Source organism: Pongo abelii, chromosome 23 (genome assembly GCF_028885655.2).
Source record: "Pongo abelii isolate AG06213 chromosome 23, NHGRI_mPonAbe1-v2.0_pri, whole genome shotgun sequence".
NCBI classification, from domain to species: domain Eukaryota; kingdom Metazoa; phylum Chordata; class Mammalia; order Primates; family Hominidae; genus Pongo; species Pongo abelii.
Window position 1 is genome coordinate 40,088,065 of NC_085929.1, and position 24,390 is coordinate 40,112,454.

At 42.4% G+C, this 24,390-nt stretch overlaps 1 protein-coding gene across 7 annotated transcripts in view; it reads right to left on the reverse strand.

Moving 5' to 3' along the window:
* The window catches only part of LARGE1 (LARGE xylosyl- and glucuronyltransferase 1), a 769,194-nt gene that overhangs the window by 405,964 nt on the left and 338,840 nt on the right, over window positions 1-24,390 (reverse strand). For 6 of the 7 annotated variants that reach the window (XM_063722909.1, XM_063722906.1, XM_009234297.4 and 3 more), the window contains one exon: window positions 5,048-5,219. In XM_063722909.1, coding sequence (XP_063578979.1) covers window positions 5,048-5,219 — 172 coding nt within the window. Of the gene's footprint in view, window positions 1-5,047; window positions 5,220-12,236; window positions 13,420-24,390 lie in introns of those variants that run through there. The other variant, XM_063722910.1, reaches the window with a different exon arrangement.

Consider the following 24,390-nt stretch of genomic DNA (forward strand, 5'->3'; position numbering starts at 1 on the left):
GCTGGGCCAGAATTCTGGAGACTGAGATTTTATTTCTCGAATCCTGGGAAAACTACACTTTTCTATGCTAATTTTGCTTCCCTGTTTTTGTTCTTTGAATGCCTAGATTGCCTTGGGCCCGCCCTCTACAAACTGGTGTGTATATGGTCACTTTGAGTTCTTTCACAAATCTAACTTCATCTCTCCAAAGACATTCTTAACTCCACCCACATGACAATGATTTCTCTTACTCCTCAAGGGAAAGGAGGGTGCAGAGTAAAGAGGACTGGATTCAAAGTTAGACTGTTTGGGTTCAAATCTCGGTTTCATGACTTAAGAAATGTAAGGCTCCAGGTAAACTATGCTTCCCTAAGCATCAGCTCCCAAATCTCTAAAATAGGAACATCAACAGTAATCACTTCATAGGAGGGTTGTGAGGATTAAATGAGTTTATCCATAAAGTCCTTAACAGAGTGGCTGGCACAGACTAAGTGCTTAAACATGTCAGGTGTAAGGAACCACACAGAGTCTATTAGGCCCTGAATGATACCCAGTGGCATGGCACATCTGCGGTGGCATGAGGGTGAGGAAGGCAGTGCCCATGTACGCTGGATAGTTTGACCATACCTGCTGTAGGGTGAGAATTTTACTCTGTGGCAATAAGATCCTCTTAGAGGGGAGGCATCTGTGCTTATGGATGAAATCATTATCTTGAATATTCAGCACGGCCTTCTTCCAAAAGCTTCAGATTATGGGTGTGTATTTATTATTTATGCCTTCACAAGAGCCTCCCGAAATGACGACAATCACATATTATTTCCAGTGTTTTGTGCAGTAAAAACTAAGGCACGCAGGGGTCCAAGGTAACATGTACTCAGCAGTCACACCCGTTCTAAGTGCAGTACAGCCTCCTGGGTCAGTGGACAGAGCACAGACTCCAAAGCTCTATGGATTGGGGTTCAGTTTCGCTATGTAATAGCTCTCTGAGCAAGAAAAGTAATTTAACCTCTCTTGAGCCCAGTTTATTTAACTTTCTTTTTTTTTTTTTTTTTTTTTGAGACTGAGTCTTGCTCTGTCACCCAGGCTGGAGCGCAGTGGCGTGATCTCAGCTCACTGCAAGCTCCGCCTCCTAGGTTCACGCCATTCTCCTGCCTCAGCCTCCCGAATAGCTGGGACTACAGGCGCCCGCCACCACGCCCGGCTAATTTTTTTGTATTTTTAGTAGAGATGGGGTTTCACCATGTTAGCCAGGATGGTTTCAATCTCCTGACCTCGTGATCCACCGGGCTCGGCCTCCCAAAGTGCTGGGATTACAGGCATGAGCCACCAGTTTATTTAACTTTCAAGTGTGCAAAGCTTCTAGCTCAGTGCCTAGAACCTAAGACATGCTTAAGAAATGGTAGCTAGCTTTTCGTCTGTTTTACAAACACTCATTTAGCCACTTGCCTCCTCACTAGCTCCACCATTGTAATGGTGTGTTGAATTTGCACCTTCCATTGAAGAACCAGGGGCTGCCCCAGGCCAATTTTCCCTGGCATGCCAGGGAGAGGACAAGGTCAGGCTCCCAGTGGCAGAGTAGTTGGTGGTCAGATAGGTGTAAACTGAACACAGGTCAGACAAGAGCTGCAAGGACATCTGCCTATAAAAATAAGTTTCCCATGTGAGGGACCCCTGCCAGGTATACCAGAAGTATCTCGTGAGAAGCATACCATACCCATGTCCAGCTCCCCTGAATGTTCTGTTAGGACAGGGCTGCTAGCCACTCTGGTACTAGAGAGTGTAGCTACGGGCTCAACAAACAGTCTTATTCTTGCAACAGTCCCAACAGTAAGCTATTTGGCACCTAGAAGGAGCTCAGTAAATATTGACTGAATGGGGGTGGCTCCTCACCCCGGCCAATAATGGTATGTCTGATTCTTTCTGCTAAGAATTGGTGGTTCTGAAAATCTTCCAGCTGTTGGTGCAGGCTGGGTAAAGGTGCAAACCACTGACATAGGAGGGAGGTATCTGCTACTTAGCTGAAGTCAAGCTCAGGGAAGATGGGGACATCTCTAAGAGGCTTCTTCTGATAGAGGCTGAGGATGGGTCTAACTCCTTAAAAAGGCTTCTTCGTAATTCTCCCAGTAATGAATTTAGGAACAAGGGGCTTTCACAGCGCCACAAAGGAATCAAGCGCAATCTGACCAAGAGCCACTGCAGCCCCAGACAACCAGCTGTTCTCAAAAAGAGAAAAACTAGCCAGGCCACATCGTATCCACATCACTACAACTGTTTACAGTGAAGGATGTCAACAACAATTGCCTTTATGAAGGACACTCTCTTGGATCAGAACATTCTACATTTATGGGCCTGGGCCTGACCTAACAGGCTTTCTTCCTATTCCATGACCTGGCTTCTAATAGTTTGGTTTAGAAAAACAATCACACACATACAAAAGTGATACAAAATAGGGACATATGGAGAAGAGATGAGCTTTACTTATTTTCTTTTCATCTCTGTATTTTTCCAGAAAAATTAGGGTGGGCATGGGAAAACCTCTGATGTTTTGTACTCCTTTGCTGGTGATAGATAAAACACAATGCACTCTGCCTTGTTTTTGAGTTCCTTGAAGGCAGGTGCTGTGTTCTCAACAGCTTTAGGTAACAACAGCATCTAATGTATTCCTCTTCACAGTAGGGGCCCAATAAACGCAAGAAATAAACCAACAAAAGAATGAACAAATAAAATGCAGCCTATTAACTCAGCTCCTTGTATTCAAATTTACCTTGTCCCTGTCCTGACCTTGGCCCACATACCCTGCTCAACCCCAGGAGCTGCCTTGAATCTGAGAGTCCTCCAAATCAAGTCCTTGGGCCAGCTACGGGAGCAGCAAGAGCTCTGGTGCCTTCCCTTCCACAGATGATATCAGCGTATTTAAAATAACCATGATAATTCATGTTGTTATTGGCTACAGAGCCTCACTAGCACTACAGCCACTGCAAGCTGCAAGAGAATAAATGTGATTTCCTAGCTACAGCTCTACAATCTCTGATGACCTGTTCTGGTGACTATGGTGGTTATACTTATCCAACGGAGACTTACAGCTCTAAATACATGCTGCGGGTTGAGTTTCTTTGGAAAAAGACCCTGAGATGGATGTCAGCATACAAGAGGTTTATTAGAGAGAGCTCTTGAGAACAGCACCTATGAAAGGGAAGGGGAGAAAGCAGGACTAGGCAGAGGGGAAAATTGGCCTGTGAGGCAGTATCCGAGTGCGGCAGATGATCCTGCAGGATCTCATGTTCATCAGCCATTCCATGATGTGGGGCGTCCCAGGAAGGGGTATGGCCAGAGGCATGGCCACTCACTTCAACAGAGGCAACTGCAAAAAGGGCTGATGCCTTTTTTGAGAGCCCCCTCTGCAGGGACTGCTCCCAGCAGCTGGCGTAACAAGGCCATTATTCCCAAAGGAAAATGTGGGGGTCTAGTGCATATGACCACCATTCTCACCTGATGAGACAGAGCACAATTAGGAGCTCCTCCGTGACACCTTCCCAGCTACCTTCTCTAATCCCCTCTAGGAGAGGTGACAACTCTCACTGTCCCCTCATTACTCATCTCCTCATATGCAGAGCCAGCCACACTGCTTGACACCCAGTAGGGATTCAATAAATGCCGGTTGAAGAAATGCATCACTGAACACTCAACATCAGCATAAGAAAATGAATAAAACACCATGTAATTATAGAAAAACTGCCCCTCGTGAGTTCACTGTGATCAGGAAGAGAAAAACAAGCAGACACGATAGGGGAACTTGAAAAGAGCAGCGGATGGAAGCCAAGACACGGGCACTCTGATCTCAACTCTGGGAAAAGCCTGCATCCCTCTAAGCTTCCGTTTCTTTCTTTATGAAACAAAAGGACACGTCCACATGTTCTATGAAGATTAGAGAGCTGTGCCATATTCAGTTTCAAAAGCTGTCCTAAATGATGTCATTGTTAGTGTCATTATTGACACGAATAAGAAAAGTAAATTTTGATCCTGATAAGGGAAAGAGTCCCGGGGATCAAAATGTCATTCCCATGATTTGGTGAAGACTTTCCTCAATTATCCCAGAGCTCAGAAGCCCTGAGAAGGAAGCAGGGAGTGACCGGGGCAGGCAAGGAAATTCACTCTCTGTTCATGAATAGAAACAGAAACCAACAGGAATATCCTGTGATTTATGAAAATACTGGGATTTAAAATCATTAAGTAGTATTTTGCTTTCATAGGATATGGAGCTAAGAGGAATGGCAGAAGGGATTTTAAACACAGAAGGGGCCAGTGTGCAATTAAAAAAATACTAATAAGTAAAAATTTCACTGTCAAATTTCTTTCTCATTGTACTCATCCAGTATAGAAGAATTTTTAAAATAATATAATTTTTAAAAAGACATCTGGGAGAAGGGTATTAAAATAACAGCCTACGATTTGTGCTAAGCTGCCACTTCTCTCACATATCCATGCCACAGTTAATACACCTGCTGAGCTCACAATTTCCCACTAGGTACTCTCATATACCTTGAGGCCGTGACGAGAGTTACAATAATAGCTTTAAAGAAGCCCACCAGACTAGAAAGAATGTCTTGTAAAGCCAAATACATACATCTCCTTAAAATGATAAACCACAATGTTAATGAAAGCAAAAGCCATAAGAACATTTTCAAAAATTCTAGAATCAATACTCATCTCTACTACCTCACAGGCTTTCTTGGCAATTAGACTATCCTTCGATAAAAAGAAAACCAATGAACACACGTCCCGACCAGTATGTGAACACTCCACTATCTGCATACAAAATACACACATTTGATATTTATCTGTTAAAAACATCTCCATTTACTAAAGACATGTAAACAAGTTTCTGTTTTACTCTATTATTTTTCAAATCCAAGCAGAGTTGATATTGAACCATATTTGTAATTCCTTACCCACTGCATTAGCATGACCTCATTTGAGGTGACCTCACCTTCTTTAAAGAGTCAACCCCTATTCTTGGCATGCTGATACTTACAAGGATATCAGGAAAAAACAAATGGGCTACCATTACCTTTGAACTTGTGGAACACAGCCCACAGCTCTGCAATGTCAGTGGCAAAGGTGATATCCGTGTCAAGGACGATGACTCTCTCCAGGTTGGCGGGAAGAGTCTTGGTCAGGACAAGCTTCATCAGACCATAAATCCCAGAGTAATGTTTATTGGGGATCCAGGAAACTTCAGACTAGACAGAACAAGGCAGAGAGGGAGTTGGAGAAAGGGAAAAAAAATCGCTATATTAATTCTTTGCTTAAACATTATAAATAATGCCTAGCACACAAAAAGTATCCAATAAAAATTTGTTGAATAAATGAATGAGTTTTCTTTTAAAGATTTATATAATTTGCATTTTGACATGTGAAGTTTTCTGGAGGAAAACATATCTGAATTAAGGGAGAGGAAAAGTAATAGTTATGAAATAATTATTACTGCAAATAATAATGTTGAGATTTTTAAATAAAACTTTTGTTATTATAGAAATTAAATAGATCCACTAGAGAAAAAAAGGATATGCAAAAACATAAAGGTCCAAAAATTGAATCCCACTACATATACTTTTGCAACCAGTATCAAATTGTTCCTATGTATGTATATTTCTTTAAATCATATTCCATTTATGTGTCATTAAAGATGAGTGGGTAATAGTATTGTTAAAGCTTATGCTTATTCTTTTAAAACTGTAATTGAATAGATTACTACTGCTGCCTTCTCTTTATTCTCAGATAAACTCACAAGGAGGACCTAGTCATCACGCAACACTCTTCACCTGACAGCAATACAGGACACACACATAGGACAGAAATGAATCACCCATGGAGCACTGACATTATGATCCTCACATAACATAATGGAACAATCAATGGCTCGCAGGTGGGTAGAGTCATCAGCGAGGTACACACACGGGTGCCAATTTGTGTCCAAAGGCAAGGATAAAAATAAAAGCACCAGTGTGATGAAAGCTCTCATATACGCACAGTCATTTATGAAGATCATTGTGGGCAGAGGCCCCAACCTAGCCGCTGTGGGGAGTTTCCATGGGTGCCAAAGCACACTTATTTTCAAGAGGGTAACACTTTTAATAGAACCCTTTAAAATGGGGAATATGGCCACCTTATCAGGATTCCAAAAAATATTCATCTCCTTTGACCTTACAATACCATGTCGAGGAGACGTTCTTAAAAAAATTCAAATTTAAAAATTTTGTTTTAGACACCAAAGTTTTATTCCCAAAGATGTTCATCACCATGTTACCAAAGAATAGCCACCAAAATGCCCCAAAATGGAACAATTGATTCAAACATGATACTCTTTTTTTTTCTGATAGCATACTATGTAATTGTTTAAAGCAATGTGCATTAAGATGTAATTTCTAAAAACCTGCATATGATGTTAAAGGGGAAAAAAGTAAGCTTTAAAACTGCTTTTACTTAAGAACAACTACGTGTAATCAAACCAAATGAAACACATTCACCCAAATTTTTGCAGAGGAAGAAAAAAAATAGCAAGACATCAAACTGTGTCCGGAGTTGGTTCCTTCCGGTGGGTTCTTCGTCTCGCTGACTTCAAGAATAAAGCTGCGGGCCTTGGTGGTATCACAGCTCTTAAAGGTGGCGCAGACCCAAAGAGTGAGCAGCAGCAAGATTTACTGTGAAGAGCGAAAGAACAAAGCTTCCACAGCTTGGAAGGTAACCCGAGAGGGATGCCGCTGCTGGCTGAGGTGGCCAGCTTTTATTCCCTTATTTGTCCCTGCCCACATCCTGCTGATTGGTCCATTTTACAGAGCACTGATTGGTCATTTTACAGAGTGCTGATTGGTCCATTTTATAAAGTGCTGATATCTGTGTGTTTACAATCCTTTAGCTAGACACAGAGCACTGATGGTGCATTTTTACAGAGTGCTGATTGGTGCATTTACAATCCTTTAGCTAGACACAAAAGTTCTCCAAGTCCCCACTCGACCCAGGAAGTCCAGCTGGCTTCACCTCTCATCAGTTTCAAGAAAAAGCAACCCCAACTCTGTGTATGAGTCCCTGTCACCTTACACCCAGGCATCATGGAAGAGGGGAAAAAAGACAGGAGTTCAAATCTGGGCTCTAGCCCCACACAGAGCATTTGATCTCTCTAAGCCTTGGTTTCTTTACCTGTAAAATGGAGTATGTTTCAGAGATGGAATGGGTCTCATGAGTCAGCATGGGGAACCTGTCTCATCGCTTCCCTAAATTGGCCTCTTGTGTGCCACTATCACTAGACTATGATATGTTTGAAAAAAATGTGGTTACTTAGTTTTTTTTTAAGAGTAGTTGCTCATTTTTAGAAGTTGGTAAAATGGAGACGATGCCTACTTCACACAGTGGTATAAAAATTAAAAGATATTGAAGGACTCAAGGGCCTGGTACACAAAATATACTCAGTAATAAGCTCCCGCCCTTCTTCCTGATCCCTCTATCTTATTCCATGTATTTAGCTATCAGTGCCTCTTTCAGTGCTTCCAGATGAAGGTAAGCGTCTCTAGGATGTATGCAGGAGAGCAAAACACCCTGGGTGGTAGATTCAGACACGCCTGGATTTAGATTCTAGTTATCATCACTTAATCGCCATGTCATCTTGGACAGGTTTGCTCAGCTTTTCTGAGTTTCTGCTATTTATAAAGGTCATGATTTCTTTTTTTTTTTAATTTTTAATTTTAGATTCTGGGGGTACACATGCATTTTTGTTACATGGGTACACTGTGTAATGATGGAGACTGGACTTCCAGTATACCTGTTACCTGAATGTTGAACACTGTATCCAGCAGGCAATTTTTCACCCCTCACACAGCTCTCACCCTCCCTTCTTTTGGAGACCCCAGTGTCTATTATTTCCAACTTTGTATCCATGTATGCCCATGGTTTAGCTTCCACCTGTAAGTGAGAACATGTGATATTTGATTTTCTCCTTCTGAGTTAGTTCACTTAGGATAATGGCCTCCAGCTCCATCCATGTTGCTACACTTACTTCATCCTATCAGGCAGGGTGTGGGTAGAAACAGCACATTCTCCTGGGGAATATAAGGAAGATTTAATAAAGGGACTATTTAATCTAAGTATATGCAGAATTAGAGGCAGTAACAAGAACTGTGCAGTTACTTGAGGAGGGGAAGAGTACTTGGGGCCATTACCACCCCAAAGCCAAAAGGGCCTAGGCCAGCAAATGCTGGAATCCAGAGAGAATTGCTGTATGAGTAAGGCCACCTGGCTAAGGCAGTGACCTTCAGCAGAGGGACACAGCCTACCTGTGGCAACCCATAAGCCAGAACAGGAAAAAACATCTCAACCTCACTCTCCTCCTGCCCACCAGTCTCCTGGGAGGGCAGCCCTCTGGTCAACCCTAACGAAAACCAGAGCGAAAGTGAGATTGGAGATGCTTTATGCATCAGCCTCATGGGGCATAAAGTGAGGGTTAGCGCAAGAGAGGACCTAGAAGGAAAAACCTCACACAACCAACAGAGTCATACAGTTAACACAAGGGCAAATTAAATGAACAACAACAAAATCAAAGCACAATGCCTTGGCTGGGCGTGGTGGCTCACGCCTGTAATCCCAGAACTTTAGGAGGCTGAGGCAGGCGGATCACCTGAGGTTGGGAGTTCGAGACCAGCCTGAACAACAAGGAGAAATGCCATCTCTACTAAAAATACAAAATTAGCCGGGTGTGGTGGTGCACGTCTGTAATCCCAGCTACTCGGGAGGCTGAGGCAGGATAATCGCTTGAACCTGGGAGGCGGAGGTTGCAGTGAGCAGAGATCGCACCATTGCACTCCAGCCTGGGCAACAAAAGCGAAACTCAGTCTCAAAAAAAAAAAAAAAAAAAAAAAAGCACAATGCCTTGTAAATAATAGGTACAAAACACATATCTGGAACAGATGGATGGATGGATGGATGAATGGATGGATGGATGGACGGATGGACGGATGATGGATGGCAGGCAGGCATAGGAAGGCAGGCGATTTGTCTACAGGCCCACAGCCAGCAAGATGCAAAGCTCTAAGAGTCAGAATTTGCCAGGAGATGGTTTGTGTTCTTTCCCCAAACTACATTATCCTTCCTTTAGAGTGAGCCATCGCCGTAAGATCCGAGGACTCAGTGAGGAATTCCCTCCCATGGGCTTTATAAACATCTTCCTCATGAAAGCCCTGGCCTTTGGAGCTCAGCTCAGTTTCCTCTCTCCTCTAACAATCTGCCTGAACTGAAGCTTGGCAATCATTAGTCCATGCTGCAGAGCTGTGCTATTTAATCAGACCTTTGATTAACTTATTCATCTATTTTGGTTACCATCAAAGCAGGAGAGCTGGGTAAAGACTGAACACCAGAGTGATGGGTTAAGCTGTCTAATTAGATTGCCCTGACTCTCCGTTTTATTTTTAACACACATGTGAGGCACTCAGTTACACTGCAAAACAGGAAGACTACAGGAATAAATTAATCTCAACATGAGCCCAGTCCTGAATGTCACTCCAAGTCCCCAACTTAATACATAATCAATTAAGTCCAAGTGTTCAATTAGTTGTAAAGGAGGCAATGGGATGAGTTTGTATTCAGAAAGAAAGCCCCAGGAAAAGGTGGAAAATTAAGAAATTTGGTGGTGGGGAAAGAACATGTGGTAAGAAGCAGGTACATTTATTACAAATAGCTCACCCTCTTAGAGACGGCATGATATCTAGCACACTCTTCCCCCACCTCCATCCACACTCTCCTCCTTCTTCAAGTCTCAACTTAGAAATCACTGCCTTTCAGCCACCACCACCCCCACAGCCCAAGGCTGGATTAGGGGCTCCCAAAGTAAGAAGCAAGCTGTTTCCCTTCCTCTAGTACAGCATGTTATCCTGCTGGGTTCAATTTTCCATGCCCCTCTCCTGCACTTGACTGACACTCCTTGAGGCAGGGACAATGTCTTTTTTACTGCGGTAACAACACAGTAATTATTCAAAAACTGTTTGATGAATGTGCATGACTATGGAGTCAGCCAGGCCTGAGTTCATTTTTCTCTGACATTTTCCTCACCTAGGAGCAGAAGTGTTCATGATTGCTAAAATCCAGGGTCAGGACAGAACAACGGAAGAGGCATAGTTTGTTGAGCCCTGAAGCCTGGGCTATAGAACTGGTTCTACTTTTAATGAGCTGTGTGACCTCAGGTAACTCAATTAACCTCCTGGAGTCTTAGTTTTCTCATCTGGAAAATGGGGGCCTACAATGTTATAGTATTCACAGGAGAAGGCATAGCATCCAGCCTCATGCTGGGCAAGCAACAGGTCTCCGCTAAGCCCACTTCTCCTCTCTCAGTGAATGCCTGTCAGCAATACTGAAGTTCAGATGACTCAGAATTTGGGACATGATAAAAGCAGCAAATTCTGGTACCTTTGAAAGTAAAGGGGAAGTCAGGAATGCAGATGGTTTTGTCAGGGGAAATAAGTCACTTGTCACCTTGTCCTATGTTTCTGTAAAAAATGAGGCAGGCGGATCATGAGGTCAAGATATTGAGACCACCCTGGCCAACATGGTGAAACCCTGTCTCTACTAAAAATACAAAAATCAGTTGGGCGTGGTGGCGTGCTCCTGCAGTCCCAGCTACTCGGGAGGCTGAGGCAGGAGAATCGCTTGAATCCAGGAGGCAGAGGTTGCAGTGAGCCAAGATAGCGCCACTGCACTCCAGCCTGGCAACAGAGTGAGACTCCATTTCAAAAAAAAAAAAAATCACAAGCTGAAATCTGGAAAATGCAAAGTCCCTCCCTCTGGTAGATCTCCAAAACTGGACAGCACACTTTGGGTTTGAGGAGGAGGAAAAGTGCGTGGGGGTGATTAGCCATGCAACCTTTTGGGGCAGTCTCCCCATGCAATCCACACTGGTATTAATCTCATTTCCACGCTGCAACACACTTCAGTCCAACCAGGAACTTCTTACATCATGGGGTCAATGGAGAGAAGAGCGCCCTCAAAGGCAGGCTGAGGAAACCTGGAGGGCACCAGGCAAATTTCCCTGAGAGCGTCCCATAGAGAAGTCAACACCTGGGAGAGTAATATCCCACCATGTTGTTCATCACTATCAACACGCCAAAGGGTTCATGTAATTAAAATGATAATAAAAATGAGAGTTAGTTTATTTTAATGGGCAGATCATTATTCTTGCAATGGCTGTTAATAATTCTAAGCAGCATGGTCTAAACTTCAATCAGCAAAAATGCAGTCATGCCCAAGATTATCGCCTAATTCACTTACGTAAAGGGAGCACAGACAACCCCAGGTTTTAAGGGTTTTATGTAAACTGGGGGGTTGGGGATGCTCTCAAAGGGAAATCTGCCTTCTTCAAGAAGCTGCCAATTACCAGGTAGACCCAAAGGGGAGCATCTATGAGGCGGTGTAAGTGATTCTAGGGTATATCTGATGCCAGGTGGTCCACAAAGAAGTTGACCAGATTAGCAGTATGAGCATGGAGGCAGAGAGCTGGACAGTGGACACACCTCACCTCTAATGGTGACTGCCCAAAACACAGGGGATGGAGGAAAGCCATGTCTCAATGGTGATGACACATTTCTGACCTTTGATAAATAAGGGAAAGACAGGAAAAGAGGCTGGTTTTGTCAGGAAATGATGCTCACTCCTCCAAGATGTGGATTTCCAGGAGTCATTGAGATACCCCAGTAAAGATAATAATAGAAAATATGCCTAGCACGTACTAGGTGTCAGGCATTGTGGCAAGACCTTTATATGGGCCGACCTATTTAAACCCCTCTTACCAAGATTAAGGGTTGTATATTATTTAGTACCCAAAGTTTGGGGGTCCTTTTCCTTACCTCAACTTTCAGTCCCCCAGTCCTAGATACTCTACTCTGAACTGATGTGTTTCTCTCTTCCCCTCCTTTCCCACTGGAACTGGCCTATTCAGATGTGCTCTTCACTCTTCTGATTTACTGCAGGGTCAGGACTGAGCCTCTGCCTCCATCCAGACAAATTCTCATTCTCCAAGCAGTTTTTCAGACAATTAGGTACAATGTCTTTAGAGCTGGGCATTCCAGGCTTCCAAATCTCTCTAGGCCTTAATTTTCTCGCCTGTAGAAAGGGTAATAGTAGTATATCCTGCTTCCTTCCTAAGGCGTTACTATATATGTAATCTGTAAGCTCTCCTCTACCATATTGGAAATATTTTTTGCTCAAAATAGGTTGCTTACCCATATTAACATTTTGCTGTGGATTACAAATCACCTTGACATATTTTAAAAAACTAAAAAAAAGAAGTCATCCCAGCTGCAGAATGTTTGAAAAGTCCTTTGCCTTTCATGTTGTTTCTGAGTGGTTGTCTTGGCAACCAACCTATATGTTCAGAGTATAATTGTTAAGAAACAGAAGTGGGGCGGGGCTCGAGATGCTGGGAGAGAGACACTGGCAGATGCCTTGGAAGAAGATCGTGAAATGAGCACGAGCTTTGGAGTCTGGCTGGCCCAATTCTGAATCCTGACTCTACCACAACCAGCCTGGCAAAGTCACCCCTCTAAGTCTCAATCTCCCCACCCATAAAATAGAGAAAACAATACACATTGCATGAAGTTTGAAAAAGCACTAAATGAGGTAGGAGAGTCAAGGTGCCTAGCACAATGCTTGCCACATCAGGGCTCAGTATGAGTGTTTATAATGACACATGCCATTAATCCCAGCACTTTGGGAGGCCAAGGTGGGCGGATCACTTGGGGTCAGGAGTTCAAGACCAGCCAACATGGTACAACCCCATCTCTACTAAAAATGCAAAAATTAGCCAGGCATGGTAGCGCATGCCTGCAATCCCAGCTGTTTGGGAGGCTGAGTCAGGAGAATCACTTGAGCCCGGGAGGTGGAGGTTGCAGTGAGCCAAGATCGTGCCACTACACTCCAGCCTGGGCGACAGAGTGAGACTTTGTCTCAAAAAAAAATTAAATAAAAAAATAAATAAATAAATAAAATGGTTAACAACACATAGTCTGGAGACTGACTGACTGGGTTTGAATACTGGCTCCATCATTCACTATCTGGGTCATTCTGGGCAAGCAGTTAAACCTCTATGTACCTCAGTTTTCATCTGTAAAATGGGGCTACTTACAGCACATACTCCATGGGATTGTGAAAATTCTGGTGCTATATCTAAGCAATGGCTATTGTTAACTGTTAATATTATGACTGATGATACTAAGAGCAAAAGACAACATTCACATCTATTAAAGGCATCTGCTGTCGCAAGCCTGTAATCCCAGCACTTTGGGAGGCCGAGGCGGACGGACCACCTGAGGTCAGGAGTTCAAGACCAGCCTGGCCAACGTGGTGAAACCCCGTCTCTACTAAAAATACAAAAATTAGCTGGACGTGGTGGTGTGTGTCTGTAATCCCAGCTACTCGGGAGGCTGAGGCAGGAGAACCACTTGAACCCAGGAGGTGGAGGTTGCAGTGAGCCAAGATCGAGCCACTGCACTCCAGCCTGGGCAACAAAGCGAGACTCTGCTCAAAACAAAACAAAAAAAGTCATCTGTGTTTGTGAGTATTCACCCTTGGCAGCACAGAGAAATTCCAGTTTAGCTCAGTTGAGATCATTTAATGGTACATTTATGGAACACCTTAATATGGGGCAGGTACTGAGGAGGGCAAGGGACCAGGGTCCATGATGAAGGAAACATAGCTGATGTTCTCAAGGAGTCCATGGTCTAGTGGATATTCAGTATCCATGACTGCACAACAAGTTACCTCAAAATGCAGCAGCTTAGAACAGTGTCAGTTATTTATTAACTCAAATGGTTTCTGTGTGTCAGGAATCTCAGAGTATATTCACTGCGTGGTTCTTAGGATTCCTCATGAGGTTGCAGTCATCTGAATACTTGCTCTGGGATGTAAGATCTAATTCTATGCTGACTCCCACATACACGCCTGGCAGTTGATGCCAGCTGTCAATAAGAAGGCTCAGGTTTTTGCCACTCCAGAAGGCTGCTTGAGAGTCTTTACAACATGCTAGCTGGCTTCCCCCGAAGTCAGTGGTCCCAAAGACAGCAAGGTGGAGGCAAGGTTATCTTGAAGACTTGGCCTCAGAAGTAACATGGCATCATTCCTGCTATGTCTTATCAGTTATATAGGTAAGTTTATGCAATGTGGGAAGGCACTAGACACGGGAGTGAATGAATGCTAGGAGGTGGGAATTACTGGGTGCCATCTTGGAAATTGGCTACCACATCTGTAATTACAGAATGGTATGAACTGGACTGTGATAAATTCCAAGTACAGCCATCCTCAGAGTCTGTGGGGTATTGGTTACACGAACCCTCTTGGAAATCAAAATCCAAAGACGCTCAAGTCTCTGATATAAAATGGTGCCTTATTGCATATAACCTATGCACATCCTCTTGTATACTTTAAATCATCTCTAGATTACTTATAACACCCAATACAATATAAAAATTATGTAAATGGTTGTTATACTGTATTGTTTTGGGAATACAAGAAAAAAGTCTGTACATGTTCAACATAGATGCAACCATCTATTTTATTTTTCAAGTGTTTTCAGCCCTTGGTTGGTTGAGATATGTATAGCAGTGGTCCAGTAGAAGGACAATTAAAGGAGAGTGATAAGAAAGGAGGGACAACAATCAGAGAGAGATGTCTGGAGGAAATAAACCTTAAATTTGGTCTTGAAAACTGGGTTGAAAATTGAGATTCTCAAATATTGGGAGAAAAGCATGACAGGACAATGAAGGCACAGAGATATAAACAATTGTGTGTGTGTGTGTGTGTGTGTGTGTGTGTGTGTGTGAAATAACTATAGTCTGATACACTTAATGAAAAAGCTTAGAGTTGAAAATGATAGAGATGGATATGGAAAGGTAGGACAGGATCAAATGTTGGAGAAGACCAGGACCATATGCCATGCAAAAGAGCACTGGATAATATCCCAGAGACAGTGGGAAAAACAAAAGGGGTTTCATTAGCTAAGAGATCTGATCTCATCTATATTTCTGGAATATACTCTAATGATTTACGGAGGAAAGATTAACAGAAGGCAGCTGAGAGGCATCAGAACCTTGGAGGAAGCCTGGTGAAAATCTAGATTCCCAGGATCCTACTGAGAGGTTATGATTCACTAGATTTGTGGTAGGGCCTAGAAATCCGTACTTTAAAACCAGCACCCCGGGTGATTCAAAAGCAAGTCTCCATAGATTACCCTCTAAGAAACACCAAGTTAGGAGACACAGAAAATGCTATTTCTCAAGGTCTTCTTGGCTGAATCATTTACCCTGGATCAACAACCAACTTATTTGTTCAGAAACAAGTCATAAGACAGCCCCAAGCTTAAGTGCCCCACCTGAAACTAATACTTTGTTGGATTTATGGGGATAGAAGACCTTTCTCAAATATTAATAAAAGAAAGTGTTGATGTAAGATCAGCAGTTCTTTAGCTATCTCTATACCTCATAGGCAGTTTATGACAGTGAGGCCAGGAAGGCTTCTTGGCTGTACTTCTTTTTAAATTTAGAAGTCCTGTTTCAATACAAGCAGCTCTAGGTCAGCTACAGCAAAATTCTTAGTAACCAGCATCAACAGGAGAACTGAATTGCATATTTCATGTCTTCTTACATTAGCAACTTAGAAGGAAATGTTGAGAGAGCCTGGAAGCTGTTCTTTGCAGGCGACAGCAATCTCCCATAAGCATCAGTGAACATTTATTCAGACATACAACCCTAGCCCAAAATAAGATTAGCTGGCTTGCACCTAAAAATGCTCATTATTCAGAAGTCTACTGAGCAACGATCTTCTGCAAACATAAATAACTCCAGAATGATGACAAAGGAGAAGTGAACCAAGGGGAATGTGATCGTGGATCTACAGACACATCCCTCCTCCTATCGGTGGCACAAAACCCCTTCCTCTCTCATCGCCCAGCAAGAAGCATCCTCTACTTAGCTTTGCGAAGCTTGAGGGGATTGGTCACTGGAGCATTTACAGATTGCCTGAACTCCTTCAGTACTTTATGTTATGAAATGGAGCATTTCAAAGCACTGGGAGTTCTGATTTGTGAACTGGACTGTTACAGTGGTTTAATTTCCTGAAATATAGCTGCCTTCTTAACTAATAGATTTTTCAATGCACTGAGGAGAAAATTGCATTAGCTGCTGCGTAGCCTGATCTTAATATTTTTAGAAGCTGCAATTCTTCTTATTACAGTGCACAGTATGTATTTATGTATGTAGACTTAGCACAGTGTCTGACACATAGAAGGCACTCAATGAATAGTTTTGAAAAAGTAAAACAATGCATTTACACAGACAACACTTATTGAGAACCATTGCTTCTGATGGGGATATACTGATGGACCGGCTTCGTTCATTCATCATTCGTTCATTCATTCATTCAACAAACACTTCAGCGACTTCTAAGTGCAAAGCTCTGTGCCAGATCATTGCTTTGAGGAAATAACAGCGCAGTTTGGGGAGACATAACAAATAATTTCAAAAAGGATGGTCACAGCTGTCAGAGTAGTGATTTACCCTGATAGGAGGTGGGAGTGAGGGAGGTGGGGCATGGGATGGTGAAGATATCCAGGTGGCTTTGGTGCTATTGTTCTACTTTTAATTTAGATGACATGGTGCTTTATCAGTGTATGCCATAACCTGTCTATCTGTAGTCTTCATATGTATGTGAATATGCTCATATATATGGATATCACTGCAACCGCACATGGATACTTATGTGTGTGGATATATACCCTCTCTATCTGTGGAGGACTGGTGCCAGCACCCTCAAGGATACCAAAATCCTCAGGTGCACAAGTGCCCTGATATAAAATAGTGTAGTAGTTGCATATAACCTAGGTATATCCTCCCATACACTTTAAATCATCCCTAGAGTGCTTATTAATACCTAATGCAATGTAAATACTATATATATGGCTGTTATACAGTATTGTTTAGAGAATATTGAAAAGAAAATAAATATCCACACATGTTCAGCTCAGGTGTAACCCATCTATTCTTTTCCCCTGAATACTGCCAAGTCTTGGTGGGTTGAACCCAAGAATACAGAACCCACAGATATAGATAGGTGATTATGTATGTGTGGTGTATTTAGTTATATTTCATTCCTGTTCAAAGTGCTAAGAAGAGAGATAATCATTCTGCTATTAAACACAAGTGGAAAAAAATACTTCGTTTCTGTTACCATAAATTTACTCTATTGCATGCATTCTTAACAGACACAAAAGTTGGTTCTTGTGGGGATCAAAAAAAAAATCAGATATTCAAATGGTTTGGTATTAAAATCTCATGTTAGAGGTTTAATCACGGAAATAAAAAGTATAAAAAGGCACATAGGAGAGGGGAGTGATAATGTTTAAAAAGAGGTTAAGAAACACCACCCTCCAGGATCATACAACACTAAAATAGCCACAAAACAGAGAAGTACGCAAAAGCACACACACACATCTCAAAAACCTGCTCCCTGATCTTAGCCTCTGCTGAATCCAACAGTTCTTTCCTGCCTTTCTGAATTTAATCAGAAGGCAGCTGAACCAGAAAATACACTTCTCTGTTGTCAAGTTCATCTGGATATTCGGGGAGCAATTTCTCTCGCTCTCACAACCATTCCTTCTTCCACTCTTACCTCCGCCTTCCTATGGAGCCATCTAAAAAGGGAAGCCACATAGGCTGCAATTAAAGAAGCCGCACACTGCTCTACGTTAATGAGGCACTTTGCTTTTCATTTTCAGAGGGCTCTTTAGCACTTTGTAGGGGACACCCTTGCCTGTGACAATCTCTGTTGCCAGCTGCGGAGATACACCTTGCAGGTGAGTTTAAACACACGGACAGCAACTTACAAGCAGGCAAAGAGAGTTGAGGAGGATGATCCAGAGTTGCCCCTTTTTAAATTTCTGGTTGGTTTAAAAACTGTTTTCTTTCACCACACATAGAAGGCAAAAGTCTCCTGGTGTAGTAAAAGGAAAACCTTGTCAATGGCAGTCCAAATTTCTTCTGGCTGACAGCCAAAATGAATCTCTTCACTGGTCACCCTGAAAAGATAAGGCTTCACTCAGCTCTTGTAATACATCTAACAAACATTAACCAAAGGTCTTATTGCAATTTTGAATATTTTTAACCTTGACCTTGAAGCCCTGCTTCAGAAGATTTAGACCGTGGCAATATTGACATTCACCGCCCCCTACCCAACAGGCCCTTACTGTTTAATATGATGGTTGTCAAGGCAACCAGATTGTGAGGATGGCTGTCTAACCTGTCTAGATTTAGAATTTATCATACGTGAGAATGCAGAAGGGAAAAATGTCACCCGTAGAAAGTACTATAGAAGATGGTACATGGTACAAGGTAATTCCATTGTGCTTTTACTTCCACTTGGGGATTTGGCTACTGATCAAAGGAATTCCTAATGCTCTAAATCCCCTTTAAAAAAATCACCTAATTCCAAAAGTGAGTCATTTATCTAAACATTCATTGTGTGTGCCAAATTCTGTACTAGATACTAAGGAAAGAGGAGTAAATGAAAAATGTTCCTCTTTCTTAGAAGATCACCATTAAATGGCAGAGAATATTATTATGTTTATAATAACAATAACCTTTGTTGAATGCTTACTATGTAACAGACAGTATACTAAAGCAATCTACAAGTATCTTTTAATTCACACAATAACCTTTATTACTGTGTGTGATGCAGACATCAAGGAAATCACCCAATTATAATGAATTATAGGAGCTGGGATTAAAAATCAGATTTGCGTCTTTCCAAAAACCTTAATCGTTTTTGGAAACTGATTAAAATATGATACTCACATGATTATTACGCAGTGAAATCTGTATATAAATTCTTACCAACATTCTTAGAACATACCAAAATTAATTGTACTCAGAAACGGGAAGTCAAATCAGGAAAGACGAAGGTGACTACTAGATTGAACTCATACTGTTAGCAGAAACAAACATTCCAATGCAGTTATAATAGAGTCATATAGGCCTTCTCAGAACAAATGTTTCTCCAATCTCTAAAGGACTGCAAGTGGCCAGTAACGCTCTGCTGAGAAAGCTTTTAACACCAAAATACAAAGCAGGAAGGGAAGCTTGGAAACATATGCCCAGACTCAGGAAGATTGTTACAATGGATCTTTAACTTCTATACTTTAGAGTGTGTGATATGGTTTGGCTGTGTCCCCACCCAAATCTCATCTTGAATTCCCAGGTGTTGTGGGAGGGACCTGGTGGGAGGGAGGTAATTGAATCATGGGGGCAAGTCTTTCCCATGCTGTTCTTGTGACAGTGAGTAAGTCTCATGAGATCTGATGGTTTTAAAAAGAGGAGTTCCCCTGCACAAGCTCTCTCTTTGCCTGCTGCCATCCATGTAAGATGGGACTTGCTCCTTCTTGCCTTCCACCATGATTGTGAGGCATCCCCAACCACAAGGAATTTTAAGTCCAGTTAAATCTCTTTCTTTTGTAAACTGCCCAGTCTCGGGTATATCTTTATCAGCACCATGAAAACGGACTAATACAGTATGCCAAGGAAAGTCTCAGCCTTCTAAAACTAACGGTTAGCATTTGCACATTACGGAGGGTCCTGAGCAGGAGCCAAGTGGAGCCTGGGTGTCCTCCTTCAGGACACTGATAAAGACCTGCTACAGCCCTAGTCCAGGGCTGGCTACACTTTGGAATTACATGGGCGCACTACTGGGCCTGCCCCAGAAAAACTAAACTATGACATCTAGTGGTAGGGCCTGGCATTGCTGCTTGTTTGGGTTTGGAACACAAGCCATGCTGAAGTGTCATCCAGAGTGGCCCCTACCATTGTTTTGGTGGTGTTGTTTTGTGTTACCAACAGTACCAAGTGATTCTTATGTGCAATCAAGCCTGAGGTATACAACAATTGGGAAGTGAGCCAATCAATTAATTCTAACTGGGGAAGATCAAGACCCAACTTAATAGCACAGCTCTGTAACTTTATTTTCTGTTTGCACAGAATTGCTGAGTTCCTACATAGTACATATTTTTTTTAACCCCCTGGGAATATTTCAGCGTCCTTGATCTGGAAGCAACATGGAATGATGGCACAAGCACTGTCTTCAATACAAGCTGGAGTGTGGTCAATTCCCTTCTCTGAATTTCAGGTTCTGCATCTGTAAAGCAGACACAAGGTGGCCGGGCGTAGTGGCTCACGCCTGTAATTCCAGCACTTTGGGAGGCCAAGGTGGGCAGATCCCCCGAGGTCGGGAGTTTGAGAACAGCCTGACCAACATGAAGAAACCCCATCTCTACTAAAAATACAAAATTAGCCAGGCATGGTGGTCCGTGCCTGTAATCCCAGTTACTTGGGAGGCTGAGGCAGGAGAATGGCTTGAACCCAGGTGGCGGAGGTTGCGGTGAGTCGAGATCGCACCATTGCACTCCAGTCTAGGCAACAAGAGTGAAACTCTGTCACCAAAAAAAAAAGCAGACACAAGGCCACCTATTGCTCTGTCAGCCTGAAAATGGGATGATGTACAGGAAAATACCCAGCAGAGGACCTGAAAGAATCGAGCTGCTGGTTCATTCTGAATCAAGAAGGAAGAAATATTTCATTATGTGACAGGTGGAATAAAGGCCTGATCACAGTAAGTGAGCTCGAGACGCTAGTCCTTTACCACATGTCATCATTTGTGATTTTCTCTCCTTCTTTATAATGGCTGGTTTTGGAGGGTGGGACTTATGTATATATAGAATGGAAGGGCAACACACACACTCTGGGACACAACGTACAATAAGTAATAGCAGCACATTAATAATAACAGGGGATGAGAAAGGGGAGTTTCAGCAGTGCTATTATGCCTCTGAATAAGATGTTGATCATTGCTTGCTATTTTCTCTTCAAACATGTTATTTAGCCAGTAGTGAGCAGATTTAAAACCCACTGGGGTTCTTGAATTCAGCCTGGCTGAGTGGTTAAATCCAATGAAAATATTCTAGTTAGATGAGTTTTTATCCAAGGGAGTTGAGTATACAAAAGCATACATAACCGGTCAGTTTGTAAGATGTCCATCTCTCAAAAATGATAATAGGAATGATGATGATGACGATAAGAGTAATAAGAATGCATGCGCAGCATTTTCTCATTTTCAATGAAATTTTCCATCTATTATTTCATTGGATGCTTGAAATAAGTTTGTGAATTAAGTAAGTAAGGGATTCATATCTCTATTTTACACATAGGAAACTAAGACTTAAAAACATCATTGTCTCAAATTGCACTGCTAATAAGTGGGAGAGTTAAAATTTGCCCCTTCTGACCTTCAGGAAAATCACTGTCATAATGCGGAGGTCCTTCTAACACCTGCACCTAATGCTGGAACTTTATCATGGGAAACAGATGGAATTAAGAGACTGTGAAGCATCACGCATTGTTCTCAACAAGAAAGTTCACATTTTGATACCTTTGTGCACCTTTTCCTAAAATCATCTTGGTGAAATGGTACAACTAGGGATGAAAACTTGAAATGTTTCCAAGTTGCCTATCCAAAGTAACTTTGTTTAGAAATAAATAAAGTTATTTTGTTGACCTGGCTTGTTTTCCATGCTTCAGTTAGAAGACAGAATCTGGCTGGGCACGGTGGCTCAAATCTGTAATCCCAGCACTTTGGGAGGCCGAGGCGGGCAGATCACGAGGTCAAAAGCTTGAGATCAGCCTGACCAACATGGTGAAACCCCATCTCTACTAAAAATACAAAAATTAGCCAGGGGTGGTGGCACATGCCTGTAAGCCCAGCTACTCAGGAAGCTGAGACAGCAGAATCGCTTGAACCCGGGAGGCAGGCAGAGGTTGCAGTGAGCCGAGATTGTGCCATTGCACTCCAGCCTGGGTGACAGAGTGAGACTCTGTCTCAAAAAAAAAAAGACATAATCTGACCCATCAGTGTCCCACATGAGGAAAGAGAGTAATGAATGGACATCACCATGGGGTCACCAAGTAATAGCTACATCTTAACGCTTCACATGGTTGGGAATAAAACGACACAAATCCATTGGACTGGCCTCTGACTTTAGTGCTTCCGTTTTCTATCCCATCACCTTCACAGTCAGCATCTGCCTAGAGCGTGGAGTAACCCCAATTGTGTCAGTTTCTAATATGAAGGGCAATTTTGCCCCCAAAAGACTCTTGGCAATACTTGGAGACACTTTTGGTTGTCATGACTTGGGCATTGGGGTGCTACTGGATCCGGGGGGCAGAGGCAAGGAACGCCACTCAACATCCTCAGACAGGACAGCCCCCACAACAAAAAACTATCTGGCCCAGAACATCATGAGCGCTAAGGTTGAGGCACCTTGCTCAGAAGTACCAGCTGAAACTCAGAAAAAAACGGATGTGGATGAAGAGTCTTTGTCCTGGTACATGAGAGTACACATTTTGTCTAAGTTTTGACCTAATGGAAAACACTGCATTATCTGGAAGTAGGAAAGACCTTGAAAGGGGAAAAAAGATGAGTTTGAAGTCCTCAGAATCCTTAAAGAAAGAAAAGTGACAACTCTTTAACCCCTACATATAAGAGAATTGAATGAGACTTATACATGAAAGAATATAAAGTTTAAATAAGCAAGATTGTCCAATGACTGACTCAGGGACATCTCTCTTGGCTGGAGGCAATGAACTAGCCATTGGCTGCCATTCTCTCAACAAGAGGGATTACACCTTTCCACTGTACCTAGGCATTTTGTCCATCCAGCAGGTATGCCTCATCCTAAACCCAACTTCACACTGAACCAAGGGCTCCAAGCTCCAGGTGCTGGACAGCTGATGTTACTTAGCATTCCCCTAAATACTTCCACCAAAGTTCAGACTCTCAGCATCTGAGCCCCAAATGTTAACTTCACTAGGTCAACAGCACCCTCATGCTTGTCTTATACAAAAAGAAGAAGAGAGTGAATTCCTTCTGCTACATAGTAGCTCCAAGCTGTACCTGGCTGTGCTTTCAACCAGGAATATCTCATTGCAGGATGCTTAAAGAATGGGCATTTGTGCCCCCTGCTGATAGTGTACTATGTTATTATTCAGGGGAAACAAATCACTTTAAGGATGAGCACATGTCTATCTTGGATAGCTCCAGCCACATATATTATACCCTGTCTAGATGACAAATAGGACTTTTGCTCTTCCTGCTAAAGCTCAATCCTTCCTAAGTTTTCTCCATCTTCGTACCACCATGCACCCACCAGCTTGTTCCAGAATTCTAGGAGCTAGACACAATCCCTCTCCCCCACATCCCAGATCTACCTTTCTGTGACAGCCACCATGTCAAACCCTCCCTGTCAAGTCAGCTGTAAAAATGAACCTGCCTCTCAATGCAGTCACCTCCACAGGTTGAAGGCAGTGCATGGAGGTAGTTTTTTCACCAAAACATCTTCTTTTTGAGAACCATCACAGGGCAAAATATTAAGTCTAGAGAAAATAAATCAGTTTTATCTCTTGATTTTCTACGCATCTACCAAGATTCCTGCCCTCAGGATCCATATTGTCACGAGGTCACTGGACTTAAAAACCTTAAGGTCAGGGTTTTGGACTTAGTAGCAATCAATGCCTCACAAGGTATATAGCTGGCAGCCTGTTGCAAGTTACCTGATAAATAAGAAAATTAGAACCTCGGAAAGAAATTTAACAATGCCTATCCCATTCAGCTCCATCTTCTGCCCCTGAGCCCACTGAATGGGTCAGGAACATTGATTTTAAAATGGATTCTGTACACTGTAAAATGAAAGTTCAATTTTCCAAATATAAGGACAGTTAGTTCCCCCCCATCCAGTATGAAGTGTGCTTCCCTCGCCTTGTTTACCCCTTCAGTAATACACTTCAGTACACATATATCTCCCCCATAAGAACATACTTTGTGATAGATAGTTACTATTTTACCTTGGAAACTCCCTTAGCACTTTCCAAGACACATTATCTAGGCATTCCATTTATTTGCTTTCTTTTAATCAAAATGTGGACATACTGACTATACTGATACTGAAACCTCAGAGATAAAAATTGGCCCAACTTTCCCCGCTGTGGGCATCCTGACCAGTCCTGGATGTTAGTTTGAGATCTGGTTTATTAGTTTCCTCAATTATCAAAAAGGTATGCCCTTCATAATCGAAAAAGAGGAAGTGTCGGGCAGAGAAAAGAAGTGCATTTCTTTCTTTTCTAATAGAAAAAGTTTAATGATAAGAGTATTAACTTTTATAGCTAAGCTGAGCAGATAATAAGCAGGTAAAGGAGTTTTGCTTGGGAAAAGGTATTCTCTTCTTTGGGCAACGAAAGCCTGTCATTAACTCAAAGAGCAAGATAAAATGCTCTTACGCCTCCTCTTCAC